Source organism: Nymphalis io, chromosome 15 (assembly GCF_905147045.1).
Source record: "Nymphalis io chromosome 15, ilAglIoxx1.1, whole genome shotgun sequence".
NCBI lineage: Eukaryota > Metazoa > Arthropoda > Insecta > Lepidoptera > Nymphalidae > Nymphalis > Nymphalis io.
The window spans coordinates 12526254-12543443 of NC_065902.1; the positions used below are offsets into that span (position 1 = coordinate 12526254).

At 36.6% G+C, this 17190-nt stretch overlaps 1 protein-coding gene across 1 annotated transcript; it reads right to left on the reverse strand.

The window, feature by feature from the left end:
* Window positions 1-273: 273 nt before the first annotated feature.
* On the reverse strand, window positions 274-1185 carry LOC126773957 (uncharacterized). Its single transcript, XM_050495218.1, has one exon. The coding sequence runs from the start codon at window positions 1183-1185 to the stop codon at window positions 274-276; it is 912 nt and encodes a 303-aa protein (XP_050351175.1).
* Window positions 1186-17190: the final 16005 nt, after the last annotated feature.

A 17190-nucleotide genomic window follows, 5' to 3' on the forward strand; every position in this document is an offset into this window, starting at 1 on the left:
CGATGATGGGCTTTGAGACGTCTGCTACGACGAAACGCCACGTGAAAGCGCGCCTAAGTCCTAGATCCAGCGTTAAGGGGAGGAAGCCATATGTGTAAATGATAGTCCCATTTGCAGCGAACAATTCGTATCCCATTTTGTTTCTAGGTTCCCGAACAGCGGATCTTGGAAAGACACAGAGGTCTGAACCGGTGTCAACTAAATATTGCACTTTGGTCTTGCGATCCGTGATGAACAGGCGGCCCGAAATTGTAAGGCAGTCGTCTACCGCCACTACTGGCTGCCTTGAGAGTTTCCCATCTTCTTGTAGCTACACGGTTGAATACATTTGCGTGCGCGCTCGCCGAATCTATAATGGTACCAACAGTACGGGTAGTTATTTGTTTGTGAGCGGGAACGTGCGCGGGAATGTCGTCGCGATCTGTCTATGTCGAATCGTGAGCGGGATCGTGGCTGTCTTCGGTTAAGTTGCATGCTAAGTATCTCCATCTGCTTGCTCAGCTCAGCTACGGTCTGATTCAGGCTTTCGAAACTAGTACTTGGTACTCCTAGAGTGGAACTAGATGCACTGGCTACTTGCCCGGCTACTCGACCGGCTACTGGCACGGCTACTTGCTCGGACACTTGCAATGTTGCTGGAACGATTTCGTTGATACGGTCGGCAAGCTCTGCCATGTCTTCAAGGCTCATCTTCGTATGCTGCGCTGCTATACACGTCTGCAAATGCGTTGGGAGTCGACTTGACCAGATGGTACGGATAAAATCGGTTGGAACAGTTGGCCCAGCTAGGTGTTGTAGATGCCGTAAAAATTGTGTGGGCTTTCTATCACCGAGTTCCTCGTGCATTAGCAGTTGTTTTATTTTACGCTCTTGTGAAGCTGACAGCCTCCGTATTAATTCGGCTTTTAATTTGTCGTACCTGCCGGTGGAAGGTGGAGCTACGACCAGGTCTCTTATTTCCGCCGTGTGCTGTGGTTCCAGTTGCGCTAGTACGTAATAGAACTTCGTGGAGTCTTCTCGGATGCCGGACAGGGTGAATTGGCCTTCGAGCTGTGCGAACCATAATTCTGGATCATCTGGGTTGAATACAGGTACTCTCACTCCAACTCGCATCGTTTCTCCAGTGGCCGGAAGGGCGGTAACAGCTGTGGCGTCACGTGATAATGGAGCGTCCGGCATTGACATCTTGAAAGGTCTTCTTCTTCTTCGTTCTTCAAACGTCGGGGTCACCAGTGAAGAGGATCACAGCTTAACCACCAATTAAAAACTCCGGCAGACTTTAAAAGTTATTTATTGTGACAAGTCAACAATGTTTGCATTAGAGCGCACAGTAAAAATAGTTGAAATAATTAATTTATTAAAAATAAACAACAACAACAGTACTTATATAGGCATTCCCCTCTCACGATGACCACCACGCGTGCTTGCCACTTTTGGGACCTCCTCCTAGGCGAAAACAAAAGCGATGCATGCGGCCATCTTGCTGGGGGTGTGGTCAAGCGTGTGACGTCGCTGCGAGGACAATAGATGCGCATGCGACCATATTGCCGAAGGGGCGTATCCATACGTGTGACGACATACATCAGACCACTGCAACATCACCTGATCCATGACGTGGTTGATCAGGTGATGTTTGTGCTGCGTTTAGACGCATTGTGCACTCGCCACATCATTAATAAAGATGTTAAGCAGTAAAGGTCCCAGGTGGGATCCCTGAGGTACTCAAGAGTAAGATATGAAGGGGTTAGATGCGTAACCATTAATAACCACATTTGATTTGCGATCGTTGAGATAAGACCCACACCAGTTAAGAAGAGTGCCCGTTATACTAATCGATTCAAGTTTTTGCAACAGCTTATGATGATTAACTTTATCAAAGGCCTTACTAAAGTCGGTATAAATAGCATCAATGGAATTGCCACTATCCACCGCCTCAGTAAGGTCTTCAACAAACGAAACAAGGTTAGTTGTGGTAGAACGGGCCCTCAAAAAACCGTGTTGTTGCGGTACAATGGTCTACTTTAGTTGTGATAAGATACACGGGTATACAAGAACTTCGAATATTTTACCAAACGCTGAGATTACAGATATCGGTCTATAATTTTGTACACAAGCCCTATCGCCTTTTTATGCAATGTTATAACTAAGGCTTCCTTCCAAGCTGAAGGGTAGACACCCGTACTCATTGATCGGTTGATGATTAAGGTAAGTGGCTTGACTAATTCATCAGTACACTATGTAACAAATAATGCTGCTATACCATCCGCACCAGGCCCCTTTTAAAGAGTCTAGACCTTTTAAAACTTTAAGGATTTAGCCGAAGGAGAATGATAGAGAGTAAAGGCAACTATTAACGGTTAAGGCCTTAACAGGATTAGGCTGAGTTGAAATAGATACAGACCGATTAAAGACTGAGGAAAAGTGTTTAGCAAAGAGATTACATATGTCTTCACCCTGGGTAGCCACATGAGAATTGCAATTTAATTTAGTTGGGTATGTGTTAATTGCCATTTTTCAGTTTAACATAGGACCAAATAAGCTTAGGATTAGACCTTAATGATAACTCAAGACGCTCCAAGTACTTTGAGTAGGAATCCTTTAAAAGTTTATTGCATCTTTTTTTTAATAAATCGAACGTTAGAATCACGTGGATTATTATATTTACGAATTTTGACTCTGCATTTATATTTTTTTTAATGCAGTTAATTAGCCCGTAACTAAACCAGAATGGATATTTATTACTACGATGACTTGATTTAGGTACATGTTTCCGAATTAGAACTTATAATTGTTCATAAAATACTTTATACAATTGATATTATTTAAATCATCTTGAATTTTAGAGTAAACGGCTCTGTTAAAAAACGGTACTTATTGATATTTTCATTGGGAGATAGGTTTGATGATGGTGTGCTTTCTAGAAAAATTTGAAAAGGGGGATGAAGCAAGTCAACTTTTATAAGAAGATTTGTGCTCGCAGATAGATTATGAATTAATTTGTTGCTAAGAATTAAATCCAGTATTTTATTTTTGTTATTTAATATGTTATTATACTGAGTTAAGTCGTTTAAAGAAAGACAATCTGACAACATATTATTTAACAAGCTGCTGGAATTACTCACCATTAGAGAGTTCTGAGGGCCCATAGTCCAAGGAATGTTACTCAAATTAAAGTCACCCAACACAAGTGAGGTGACAGTAAACGATTCCAAAGCTCGGTTAGTCTTGTTTATAAAATGCTCCAGTATATGGCTTTGTACTGGAGGAGGGATGTTAATAATATATATGTTAATAATATATATATATATTATTGTTAACTATTACAAACTAAGATAGCCCAGTGGTAAGAACGCGTGAATTTTAACCGATGATCATGCGTTAAAACCCGGGCATGCACCACTAAGAAAAAGGCACATGATGCATAATGTGTTATATTAATAATTATTTAATAATTATAATTCATCTCGTGCTATACCGCGAAGGAAAACATCGTGATGAAACCTGCATGTGTCTAATTTCACTAAAATTCTGCCACATGTGTATTCCATCAACCCGCATTGGAGCAGTATGGTGGAATAAGCTCCATACCTTCTCTTCAAAGAGGGAGAGGAGGCATTAGCCCAGGAGTGGGACATTTACAGGCTGTTACTACATACATCTCTCTCTCTCTCTCTCTCTTAATGCGCCTGATATCCAGTCATGTTGGCTTGGGAGTGGAATTTTGTTTTTCCTTGTACACTGAGTCCAAAACCTTCAGGAGCACATCATCACTATAATGGCATGGTTACTATAAATTTCCTAGATATCATAAATTTAAAGAATTAATAATATCTAAATATATAAATTTTCTGTAAACAATTATGAACCATTATATATATTATATTTTTATTCATATTCAAGCTGCATAAACGGTGCATTTTATTTACTTTGACATTGCATGTGGGAATAAAGTCTAAGTCAATGGAAATGAAGGCAGAACGTGAAAATTATCTGAATTTGTTTGAAATTCAAATGTGAGGCAAATTTTGCTAAGAATTTTTGAATTTAACCAGAAGATAAATAAAAAGGCTAAATATTCTTTGAGATATTTAAAGTTTCATGGCAAAAATAGCTGAAATTGTGCTAAGAAAAAATACGTTTACCACTTCAAAGGGAGATGCAAATTTTGGTCCCACCTCCAATAGCGATGAGTAATACATCGTTGGATAGGTATTTTTGAGCTGACCAAAAGTTCCTATTGTTGCAAGTTTTAAATATTAGTTCGTTCAGAGTTATGCATTACTAAACACATCAGTTTAACTATAGTCAAATATAATATTTTTCCCCAATACAATGCATTATTTTAATTAATGCTAGTATATTTACTTGGTGGTAGGGCTTTGTGTGAGATCGTCTAAATAAGTGTTCTGAAAAATCTGTTTATGAGAAGTATATGTATTATAAATCAGATATTCTATACAACCATTACTATTATGCAACACTATCACTACATCTTATAAAACAAAGTACCCCTACCGCGTCTGTCTGTCGGCTTGTTTAAACGCGGTAAAGTCAAAAACTTCCAAACGGTTTTCACCAGTAAACGGAATGATTCATGAGAAAAGTTTAGGGGTAAAATGCATTAATGTTTTGTATAACTTTGCTGAAATATGATTGTAGAAGGTGTCAAAAGAAATCATGGTGACTGGAAGCCTTACTTCGTGTGCCACACAAACCAATAGAGGTATATGTATGTATAATATTACTATATAAACGTTTCATATAGACATTTATTCAGTATTTAGTACAACTACTCGTATGAATAAAATTCGAGATAAATTATAAAAACAAATCAAGCTCATTAAAACGTGACAGTGAACGTATGACCTTCAGTTAACATCCACGTGTTTTATCCACTGAGCTCTTGCATATATTTAAATTTATGTTCAATAGTAAGAAATATTTTATTATAAAATATATTTGAAACTCCATAAACCTGAAGTACAAATCAAATACCGTTCTCGATCAAATTTTCGGCTCGGTAAATCTTTCCGCGCGAAATCCTACAAGCGTAGATTGTTTCAACTATTTCCAGTTCTTTTTCGGAAATCTATTGAAAATCAAACGTTGTTTTTTTATTTATTTTTTGTTCGAGAACTCGAACGCGCTTAGGATTTGTTGATATTCAACATTTAGCCGCACGGGATATTCGCATCGATGGCTCTTCCGTGTTATGCGTGAACATTTTTGTTCTATGTTAAAAGTGAATTATTTTTTTTACCGATGTAACTGAATTGCATTTTTTTTATATATTCGGGGAAATATTTCATAAATCAATATATAACTATTACCAGAACAATAATTTAGATTATTTCTATTCAATTTGATTATATAGTAGTATTTTATTATACCATAATAAAATATTTACGAGTCTTCTTCTTCTTCGTCGTGTCACTCTTGTCAGAGCGGTCGTGGTCGCCATGAAGTATTATAAATTATCCGGCGCAGATGTTATTCGCCTCACAAGCCTGCGCCATATGTCCCTGTTAGTGGTAAGCCTCGTGCATTCATGCAAAGGACCGCCAACAGTAACAGTAACAGCCTGTTAATGTCCCACTGCTGGGCTAAGGCCTCCTCTCCCTTTTTGAGGAGAAGGTTTGGAGCTTATTCCACCACGCTGCTCCAATGCGGGTTGGTAGAATACACATGTGGCAGAATTTCAATGAAATTAGACACATGCAGGTTTCCTCACGATGTTTTCCTTCACCGTTAAGCACGAGATGAATTATAAACACAAATTAAGCACATGAAAATTCAGTGGTGCTTGCCCGGGTTTGAACCCACGATCATCGGTTAAGATTCACGCGTTCTTACCACTAGGCCATCTCGGCTTTTAGGCCATCTCGGCTTTTAGGCCATCTCGGCTTTTATTATATATTAAAAAGGACCGCCAACAGTTGTTTTTATTTGGTCGGTCCATCGCATGGGCGTCCTTCCACGTGGTCTGATGCCATCCACCTTGCCTTGAATAACAAGGCGTTCAATGGAGTCATTTCCTTGCCGGGAGACGTGTCCAAAAAATGTTAATATGCGCTTTCGAACCAGCGCCGAAAGACGCTGTTTGATGCCGAGTTCTTGAAGAATGGAGATATTGGTGCGAAATTCGGTCCACGAAACTCTTAACATTCGTCTCCAGCACCACATCTAAAGAGCATCGATCTTCTTTTATACGTGTGATATATACGAGATATTTACGAGTGCAATATATATATTTATATACTATTAAGTATATGTATAACTTTGTAAAAAAGTGTGTATGTAAGTACCCAGATAATGTATTAAAATGTATCTCTCTCAGATCGGAGTGTTTAGAAGAAATAGCTAACTAAGCATTCGACCGCCGGCTGCATAGATATTAACAAAACTAATTTTTGTTAGTTTCAAGAAATTTCTTGTATTGCAACATTATATTATGTAATAAAAATTATAAAGATAAAATAATTAATGTTTGTATTTAAAGGTAAAAAAAATGTATTTCTAATACTTTTTTATTTACTTGGTGGCATAGCTTTGTGCAAGCCCGTCTGGGTATGTACCATCCTCATTACATTACTCATTACATATTCAACCGCCAAAAAGCAATACGTAGTATTGCTGCGTTCCGGTTGGAAGGGTGAGTGAGCCAGTGTAAATAGTTTAGATGTAAGGGAGATATCTTAGTTCGCAAGGTTGATGGCGTATTGGCAATGTAAGTGATGGTTAACATTTCTTACAATATCAATGTCTATGGACGTTGGTGACCACTTTCCACCAGGTAGCACATATGCTCGTCCTCCTACGTATTCCATAAAAAAATATCATATTTTAAGTATATTGGAATGGTAGAGACGAATACTAAATATACATTTCTGAATTAGGGCGCAAGTTCAAAGTAATAAATCGTATTAATTTTCACATAAGTATAAGTTTAAAACTTGAGCCAACGAATAACGTTGAAAATGGCAATTTATCAAGTCTTATCCAAAGCACTGAATTAAATTTAAATATAAAGGTAATTTAAAAATTTTAAATTGAGATAAATTTTGTAATTAACTTAACATTACAAAAATGCAAGAAAAATATAATTTCCAATATTGGAAAATTGTAACTTCGACTACTGAATCAATACTCAGACATTAATGTTACGACTATCATAATAATCTTTTTGAAAAACAAAATTATAATTCCCAAAATTTCAATTGTTTTCACCTTTGGGTAGAAAAAACTTTTTAGTCAAATAACTTTATTTTAAAATATCAACTTATAAGGAATATAATGAATCCTTTAGATTACAGGCTGTTTCTTGATTTCTCATTACTTTGCCCTATAATTTAGTTCAGAACAAAACAACAAACATACAAGTAAAGTTCCTTAACAGTAGAATTAATTATTCCTAAAGTGCCATCTACAAGGATATAGAGTACATCGCTTAGAACAAACTTGAAATTCGCGTTAAGGTTGGGTGAGTCAGTGTAATTAGAAGTGCAAGAGATGTAACATATTACTCATGGTTGGCAGCGCATTTATTTATTTCAGGGTTTCTCGATCAATATTATTCACATCTAACGAGCTATTCGCCGCGACGCGTCAAATTATTTTCATACATTATTTCTTATGTACATGATTAGGTTCGAAGTCGTGGGTTTTATTATATTGTTTATACTCTTAACGTGAAACCGAGCCGGACGAGCCGGTTTTCGTGGTTAGTAGATACTTGGCTTTCACGCCGAAGGTTGTGGGTTCGATTCCCAGCCAGGACAGACATTTGTGTGACATGTCTGTTTGTCCTGAGTATGGGTGTAATTATCTGTATAAGTATGTATTTTCAAAAGAAAAGTAGTATATTTAGTATATCAGTTGTCTGATTTCCATAGCACAAGCTTTGTACAAGCTTAATTTGGGATCAGACGGTCTCGTGTGAAAAATGTCCAAAAAAAAAAAACCGTTGGTACGCCTAAACTATTTCTGGTAACGTTGGGTTTTTTCATCTAACGGATTATGAGAGTAAAGAAATAAAGAGTGCATTTATTTTTGCACACAAATTTTTGTGTAGTCTCCCATGAATAAGACCCCCGCATTTAAATTCAGAAGACGTCTAGACTCTGAGACAAATTTAATAAGTTTCAGTTAAGTGAATTAATAATTACGATCAGGCGAAAAAGAGAGAGAGAGAGAGACAAGAGCTGCTTTCGCATTTATAATATCAGTGTACTTCAGTTTTTTTTATTAATACCTACTCTGTGTAATACAATATTCTCGTGTTAATTTATCTTTCCAGTAGGTATGAGATACGTGTAGTGCAATATGGACACAGCTGCGGTCAGGAACTTAAACGATATCTTAAAGCCACTACGGAACACGCAGCATGTGTCTCCCAATGTACTGTAGAAATTAACTTCGGTGTAGTGGAATGCTTCGTGTTATGAAGAATTTCATTTATTAAAACTTTAGATTAATTATAATTCAAACAAATTATATACCTAATGAAAATAATAATTGTATTTTTAAACAAAAAAATGTGATCATAACGGGACGCCACCTGGATATAAAAAATATCTAAATAAATAGTTATTATTTAAAATATGTATTCTTAAATGAAAACAATAAATAACTCAATATTTTTATTATTGTTTTAATAAATTACAGCATCCCCAAGCATTCACCAAGTAGTAGAGAGAGGTAGCGGAGTGGTGTTTAACCTTCGGATCAAGAGGAGAGAAAGCCTTTTGCAAGCAGTGGGCCATTAACGGTTTGTTTATTTAAGTTAAGAATATTGTTAAAAGGTTTGACGTTATTTTTAAATTCTAGTAAAATAGCTTTGTATACAATTAAAATTCATTGTACTAACAATTTGATAATAGTAATATCCACTGTAAATATTCGAATGCTAGCTCAAATTTAAAACACCCAATTTACGCTCAGCAAATTCTAATTCCAAAACTTAAAAGCAATATTTCCAAATTAATGTAATCCCTTTCAAGTTTTACTGGTGGTAGGGCTTTGTGCAAGCTCGTCTGGGTAGGTACCACCCACTCATCAGATATTCTACCGCAAAACAGCAATACTTGATATTGTTGTGTTCCGGTTTGAAGGGTGAGTGAGCCACTGTAATTACAGGCACAAGGGACATAAAATCTTAGTTCCCAAGGTTGGTGGCGCATTGGATATGTAAGCGATGGTTGACATTTCTTACAATGCCAATGTCTAAGAGCGTTGGTGACCACTTACCATCAGGTGGCCCATATGCTCGTCCGCCTTCCTATTCTATAAAAAAAAAAGTGAAGTTTCCCTATATTATTTAGTATTATATTTCAATAGAAACATTTGTTTCTAAATATCGACTTCAAAGCCGAAAGATCGAGAATTATGAGGTCTACTCTCCGACCTACCATGCTCCAAGCTGCTCAAGGCTCCGAAAATTTCCAAATGGAACTTCAAAATCAATTCACCGCGTTGGAAACCGTAAGCAGCATTGATGAGAAAACCGACACGCTGGTCAAAATACTGCAAAACACATCCCGCAAGTGTTTTCCGCCACAGAGAAGAGACAACGCACCAAAACTCTCTGCTGAGACACTCGAGCTCATGAGAAAACGACGAGAACTACCATCGTTTTTGTCAGATAAGGCCTTAAATCGAACAATAAAAACGCTGACGCGACGCGATCTCCGACGCTCCAATACCCGTGCCATCAAGGCTGCGATTGAGCAAAATCGGGGATCGAAGTGTTCGCTCGCAAGTTTGGAAGGCCGCATCTGACAAAACTTAAAACTGAAAATGGTAGGGTCGTTACCTCTAGGCCTGAGATTGTCGGAGAAGTAGAGAGGTTTTATGGGCAGTTGTTCTCTTCAAGATCGGATAAACCCGTGGGAATCAGTATTGATGACCAGCGCGCCCCTCTTACGCGCCATTACTCCGAGGAGCTCCCGGTCGTTGACCAAAGCGAGATTAGGGCGGCTCTAGAACAGCTTAAAAACAACAAAGCTCCGGAAGATGACGGAATCACAATAGAGTTACTTAAGGCAGCCGGGACTCGGTCCTGAAAGAGCTAGCAAGCCTCTTTAATTCCGTCATCCAACATGGCAAGACCCCGGAAACGTGGAGCGGGAGTGAGGTGGTACTGTTTTTCAAGAAAGGTGATAAAACCCTCTTGAAAAACTACAGACCAATCTCCCTCCTGAGTCACGTGTATAAGCTGTTCTCAAGAGTCGTCACGAACCCTCTCGCCAGTTGAATTGACGAGTTCAAGCCCCCAGAGCAAGCCGGCTTTTGATCAGGCTACAGCACCGTGGACCACATCCATACTGTTCGGCAGATTATGCAGAAGACCGAGGAGTACAATCAGCCGCTGTGTATGGCATTTGTGGACTACGAGAAAGCCTTCGACTCCATCGAAACCTGGGCAGCGCTCGACTCATTGCAGAGATGTCATATCGATTGGAGATATATCCAGTTACTGAGATGTCTGTACAACGCCGCTACAATGACTGTCCACATCCAGGACTGTAAGACGAAGGCGATCCAACTGCGCGAGGGGTGAGACAGGGGGATGTAATATCCCCGAAACTGTTCACCAACGCGTTGGAAGACGTTTTCAAGACGCTGGATTGGACTGGGTATGGAGTCAATGTAAACGGCGAGTACATTTCACACCTTCGATTTGCTGACGATATCGTCATCATAGCAGAGTCGCTGAAACAACTCACCGAAATGCTGCGTATCCTAGGCGAGTCTTCCTGGTGTGTCGGTCTCGGTATAAACTTGGACAAGACCAAGGTCATGTTCAATAGGCATGTCGTGCCGGGACCGATATACGTCGAGGGGAATAAGAAAGTTGTTAGTGAATATACCTACCTAGGACAGATAATACAAGTCGGTAGGAACAACTTCGAGAAGGAAGCCGATCGAAGAATTCGCTTGGGATGGATAGCATTTGGCAACCTTCGTCAAGTCCTCAAGTCATCTATACCGCAATGTTTGAAGACGAAAGTTTTCAACCAATGCGTCTTACCTGCCATGACATACGGTGCCGAAACGTGGACACTAACTGCGGGACTAGTCCACAAATTCAAAGTCACTCAGCGTGCTATGGAGCGAGCTATGCTCGGAGTATCTTTGAAGGATAAGATCAGAAATGAGATTATCCGGAAAAGAACCGGAGTCACCGACATAGCTTGCAAAATTAGCAGGCTGAAGTGGCAGTGGGCTGGTCACGTATGTCGTAGGACCGATGGCCGTTGGAGCAGACGAGTTCTAGAGTGGAGACCGTGAATCGGCGAGCGCAGCGTAGGGCGCCCTCCAGCCAGGTGGACCAACGACCTTAAGATAAGATCAAGATAAGGTGGCGGGTACCAACTGGATGCGGAAGGCGGAGGACAGGGAGCTTTGGCGCACCTTGGGAGAGGCCTATGTTCAGCTGTGGACAACGATTGGCTGTTGATTTGATTTGATTTGTTTCTATTATCTCATTACTTTTTGCTCTGTTTGAACTATACTTTTGTTAAAATTTCTGACTACGCAGGAAGTAAAAATCCCATAGCTGTGCCATCCTTAAGAAGAACGCATGGACCACGCTGAACAGCGTGGTCCAGTGGATACATATGTAGAAGATATAAGTCTTATCCATTAAACCATTAATTTGGGTGTTTTTACAATATAAAACAATTATTCAAAAATAGTAATATTTAGTGAACGCAAGAAATAGGCTTACAATACAATACATTAGCGCTTCATTTCACGGTAAATGTCAACAAAATAACAAGTAAGCTTGAAGAGGAGAATGAGAAAAAATTACTAGTAGAAATGTTTTCATTAATCTTTTGTTCGTCTTCTCTGCGCAAAAGCTTTATCGCTTAAAAGTATTTTTAAAGCAAAATTGTTTATAAAAACTAGTCTTAAGCACAAAGGTCCAGTCTACGACAGTGCTTATAAAAATTCAAAGTTACATTGTTAGTTAAATAATAAAAGCGTCGTTGAAACCTTTTGTCCACAGACTTAACCAAAGATGAAGCAACGCTTTCCGAGATGAGATACGGTTGGATTCATGTTATTATTACAGAAAATGATTAATTAATAGTAATATTTACCTTTTTTATTAAACGATGGACTAGCAAATTGGCCATCTGATGGTAAATGGTCATCATGGTACAGGCATTGTTATGTCCCTTGTGACTGTCGTTACACTTCTATGCAATACTAAATATTTCTAAATTATTATATATTATGTAAATAAAAAAATTGCGAACAAATTTCATTTGAGATGAATAGACTTTGACCGTTTGGCCAGTTACCTGGACAGAAGTCAGAAACCTGTATAAATCATTGATATTTTTTTTAAATATCCTCTTTGTTGTAATTCACCGCTAGTTGGCGATGCAGCACATTCACTACTTCCTTTCAACCGATTGCGATGACAAGTATTATATATAAATTGATTCATATTTGTATTAGTAAGTACTTATTATACAAGTAGTAGCAGTAACAAGTTTTGTATGTATCAGTGACGGAATAAAACTCATTATTCTTAACCGTTCGTAAATAACATTATCATGATGCGATTTTGTCTAACATATCTCACAATTCTGTTTTAAAGTCGAAAGATTTCATTAAAAAAGTTTGATTTATTAAGTAGCTATCACCCGCGTCAAATAAACGATTTATAATTACTTTTTCTAAATGTTTTTTGAATTTGTTTTATATTAAAAAATGACGATTTGCTTATTGGTGAATGTTGGTGGTGACTAAAGTGGTTAATTAGTAAATACAACTAATTCAAACTGGTAATGTAGAAAAGTTGAAAAGAACTTTTAGGACTTTGATTCTATGATATCACCAGACACGAGACTTTGAAGATGTTAAGTCTATGCGTCTGGACACTGTACATACAGGACTTCGTCCCCATTTTTTTTCTAACTTATGGTAGTTATAATTTTTACTGTAAGGACATAAGTTTCTCAAATTAATTATTGAATTTAATTTGCTTAATGACTTTTAGAAACCTTTGCGATTTTCCTGGTAATATGAATGTAATATAAAGTGTTCATTTATTCCTTTTGATTTATGCTTTGGGTGCTTTATAAATGGAGCATAGAAATAATTGCTAGCTTTTGACATAATCTTGCAAAATGTCAATTAAAGTGCTAGTAGGGGTCTTCTTGAATAAAGCATATTTCAATCAATAAGTAAGTGTGTGTACGCTTTTATATTGAATACAGATTTTTAACTTTATTTTTAACTTTGATTTTTGTCAAAAGATGATTGAAGTTTCAATGAAATGAAATAATAATTATCAGTTTAATAAGATGATCGTTAATATAATTATTCGTCTTAATTCTTGAAAAAATTAAAAAAAAGATGTGATGTGCAAATACGTAATTAAAAATAGTAATTTATAATAATATCCTATAATATCCTGGAACATTATTCACACACGGCCATCTGATCCCAAACTAAGCAGGGTTGGAATCGAACCCACAACCTTCGGCATGAAAGGCAAGTATCCACCAACCACGCCAACCGGCTCATCAAACATCGCTTTAATAATCTCCAGTCAGCAACATCTGAATCGTGGTAGCGACTTAATCATAGCTCAATGTACAGTCATGACCTGCACGAATCGGTGATTCTTAATACCTTATAAATAAGGTTTAAAATAAATTAATGTTCGGGGAATTGTACGATATATTTTTCGTATTTCGTTTGCTCGTTTTCTCCAATATGATCTTTTGTTTCCTTTATGATAACGTTCGCGTTTACAAAGACTACAAAGAACGAACGGTATAATTTCATAATACAAAATCATTGAGCGGATAATGTACTTAAGTTTTTTTTGTGAAACGAATAAAGAAATATGAAAAATAATAATGTTACAAATTGAAAATACATATGAAGAAAACTAACACGAACAGTTCACGAAGATTATCGTGAACTGTAGAAGTGATGTATTAATCAAATGATAAAAAAGATAGGTGACAAAAGTTAAATGCGTTTTGTTACGTGGCGATTGAAAACCAGCGTTAAGATAGCATCCTCAATATTGGTATCGATATTCGATTTGTTGCAACACATTATATATGAAATATTAACCATCCATTAGATCTCCAATACACCATCGACCTTGGGACCTTAGATGTTCTTTCCCTTATGCGTGTAGTTACACTGCCTAACCACCTTTCAAACCGGAACACAACAATACTTAATATTGCTGCTTGGCGGCATATGTGATGAGTAAGTGCTAAATACGCAGATAGGCTTGTACAATACCAGATAGCCCTTCCAAGTAGAACAGTATGTATAACAGTTACCGTAACAGCCTGTGAATGTCCCACTGCTGGGCTAAAGACCTCCTCTCCTCTTTTTGAGGAGAAGGTTTGGAGCTTATTCCACCACGCTGCTTCAATGCGGGTTGGTGGAATACACATGTGGCAGAATTTCAGTGAAATTAGACACATGCAGGTTTCCTCACGATGTTTTCCTTCACCGTAAAGCACGAGATGAATTATAATCACAAATTAAGCACATGAAAATTCAGTGGTGCTTGCCCGGGTTTGAACCCACGATCATCGGTTAAGATTCACGCGTTCTTACCACTGGGCCATCTCGGCTCAGTTAAAACAGTCATAATTATTATAATAATTATAAATGCATTGAATATTATTTAACATCGGTCCCCTATTGTTTAACATTTTCATTAATGATATACTAAAAAATTTTCAAAATCCTGACATACTTCTATATGCCGATGATACAAAACTATTCAAAATCATAAAAAGAAGTGATGACTGCTCAAACTTGCAATATGATTTGGATATTTTAGTGCAATATTGTTCATCTAATGGCCTACATCTTAACTTTGAAAAATGCAATGTAATAATATTTTCTAGAAAAAAAAAATCCAATTTTATTTGATTACACAATTTCCAATCATTTAATTAAGAGGGTAACCGAGGTTAGGGACCTAGGAGTGCTTCTAGATTCTAATTTATTATTTGACAGGCATGTGAATAAAATTATCGCAAAAGCTTACAGTATGATGGGTTTCATATTTCGCCAGGGAAGAGACTTTAAGCATATCAATACATATAATGTGTTGTATAACTCGTATGTAAGATCTAATTTGGAATTCGCTTCAACGGTTTGGAATCCACAATACTCTAAGTATGTTATGGCTATCGAAAATGTTCAGAATAAATTTATTAGAAGATTAACGCGTAAATTTGGGTCCAATGCTATTAATAAGCTTAATATTTTGTCGCTTGAGAAACGCAGGGAATGCAAAGATCAGGTTTTTCTTTACAAAATTGTAAATAATTTTGTCGATTCAATGTACTTAGTCAACAACATTTATATCAAGTGCTCACATTCCATTGCCCGTTCAAAACATACCTTTTATGTCCCAATGTGTAGAACGAACTATGCTAAAAATCGCTTTTTAGTAAGAGCATGTGACAATCATAATAAACGCTACACTAGTATAGATATATTTAACGAAAATTTATTTAAGTTCAAAGAAGCTCTAAAAAACTGTATTTGTCAGTAATATACTTATCGTTTTTTTTTTTTTTTTTCTGTTTTAAATTATTTTTAATACTTTATTCATATATCTTAATAAATTGTTAAATAACTTGTTATCGTTAGGTTCACTCCATGTTTGTTTGTATAAGTGGAAACTTTGTTGGCTTAAGTGAAATTTATTTTGTTACTAAATTTTATGTATTATATTATGCTGTATGTTTCCCAAATAAATAAAATAAAAAAAAAAAATATATATTCTTTTCTTATATATTTCATTTCAATTCATTATATTAGGTCCGTACATATGAAATTAGCGTTTTGTCGTACTGACCACTTTGATATGAAATATCTCCTCTTTGGTTAAGAATTCCAAATTTATAAATTCACTTAGCTGGTACATTTGAGTTTTAAAAACAGTCATTCATTTGTTTTTTTCCTCATTATTTTTTTCTCTGGCGTCAAATTATAAAATTATACCCACGGCATGTATACGCGGAGTGTAATTGGACCTAATAACAAAAACAGCCGGATGGACTAATCGATAAGTCATTTACGCAGTTTTATAACCGAAAAGTAATACCCGACAACAACTTTGCCAAGTCCGTTTTCTTACCAAACTAATGTGATATTTACAATGTCACGCTTTGATTTACATATTAAATTATTAGATTATTTTTTTATTTATTTTATTATTAAATTATTAGATTTATTTATTAAATAAGTTTTATTTGAACACAAAATTTTCAACTCAAAACATCTACGGTATATATTAATATTAAAGAATGAAGCGTACGTAATATAATATACGACCAAACGTACTTACAAGGTGAAGTTCGATCGATATTATATGAGTACGCTTCATTCGAAGATATATTTTAAAACCTGCCCCACCTAAATCCCAAAAGAAAATTTTTGAATTTATAATTATCTCTAAATAATGACAAGCTCAATAGCACCATGCTATGTTGATGGAAGGGGAAAAAGTCAAATCAGTCTCTTTTATCCCCAAACAACCGTACGAAGTTGCCAATACAATAAAAGCACTACAATATATATTGATATCTTCGAATTAAGCGTATTCATATAATGTCGATCGAACATCACCTTGTAAGTTCGTTTGATCATATACTATATCATCAATTTGGAGAACTAAGATTTTTTTTCTTTTTGTGATTGTAGTTAAATGCCCCCAAAAAAAAAAAAATGGCCCGAAAGATGCAAATGCAAAGCATTGATATTGCTAGTTTTTTAAATGATTTAGAATTAAACAAACTGCCTCGTTGGTCTAGTGGCTTAATGTAAGGCCGTTAAGTAAGAGGCCGAGTTTTGATGCATGTTCTCAGTAGCAGCCCGGAGTCTGGAAGTTGGAAGTGTGTACATTCCCGTCCGTCGAAAAGCACGTAAAGCCGTTGGTCCTGAGTCTGAACTCTTTTCAGTCGTATCGGATTGCCGTCCCATCGGATTATAAGAGCTAGAGAAGAAAGAGTGCACCAGTGTTTGCGCATACACTTGTGCCACTATAATATGGCAGTTAGCTAATCTCTTTTGAGATTGGTTGCCGTGGCCGAAATCGGTCTGGAGGATATTATTAATTAAAGAAAACAAATATATTAATATGTAAAATAAATAAAATATTTTTTTTTTTTAAATATACCACAT

Excerpts from the sequence above, each read along its gene's own strand:
- LOC126773957 (XM_050495218.1), bottom strand. The coding sequence starts at position 1,185 with ATGTCAATGCCGGACGCTCCATTATCACGTGACGCCACAGCTGTTACC.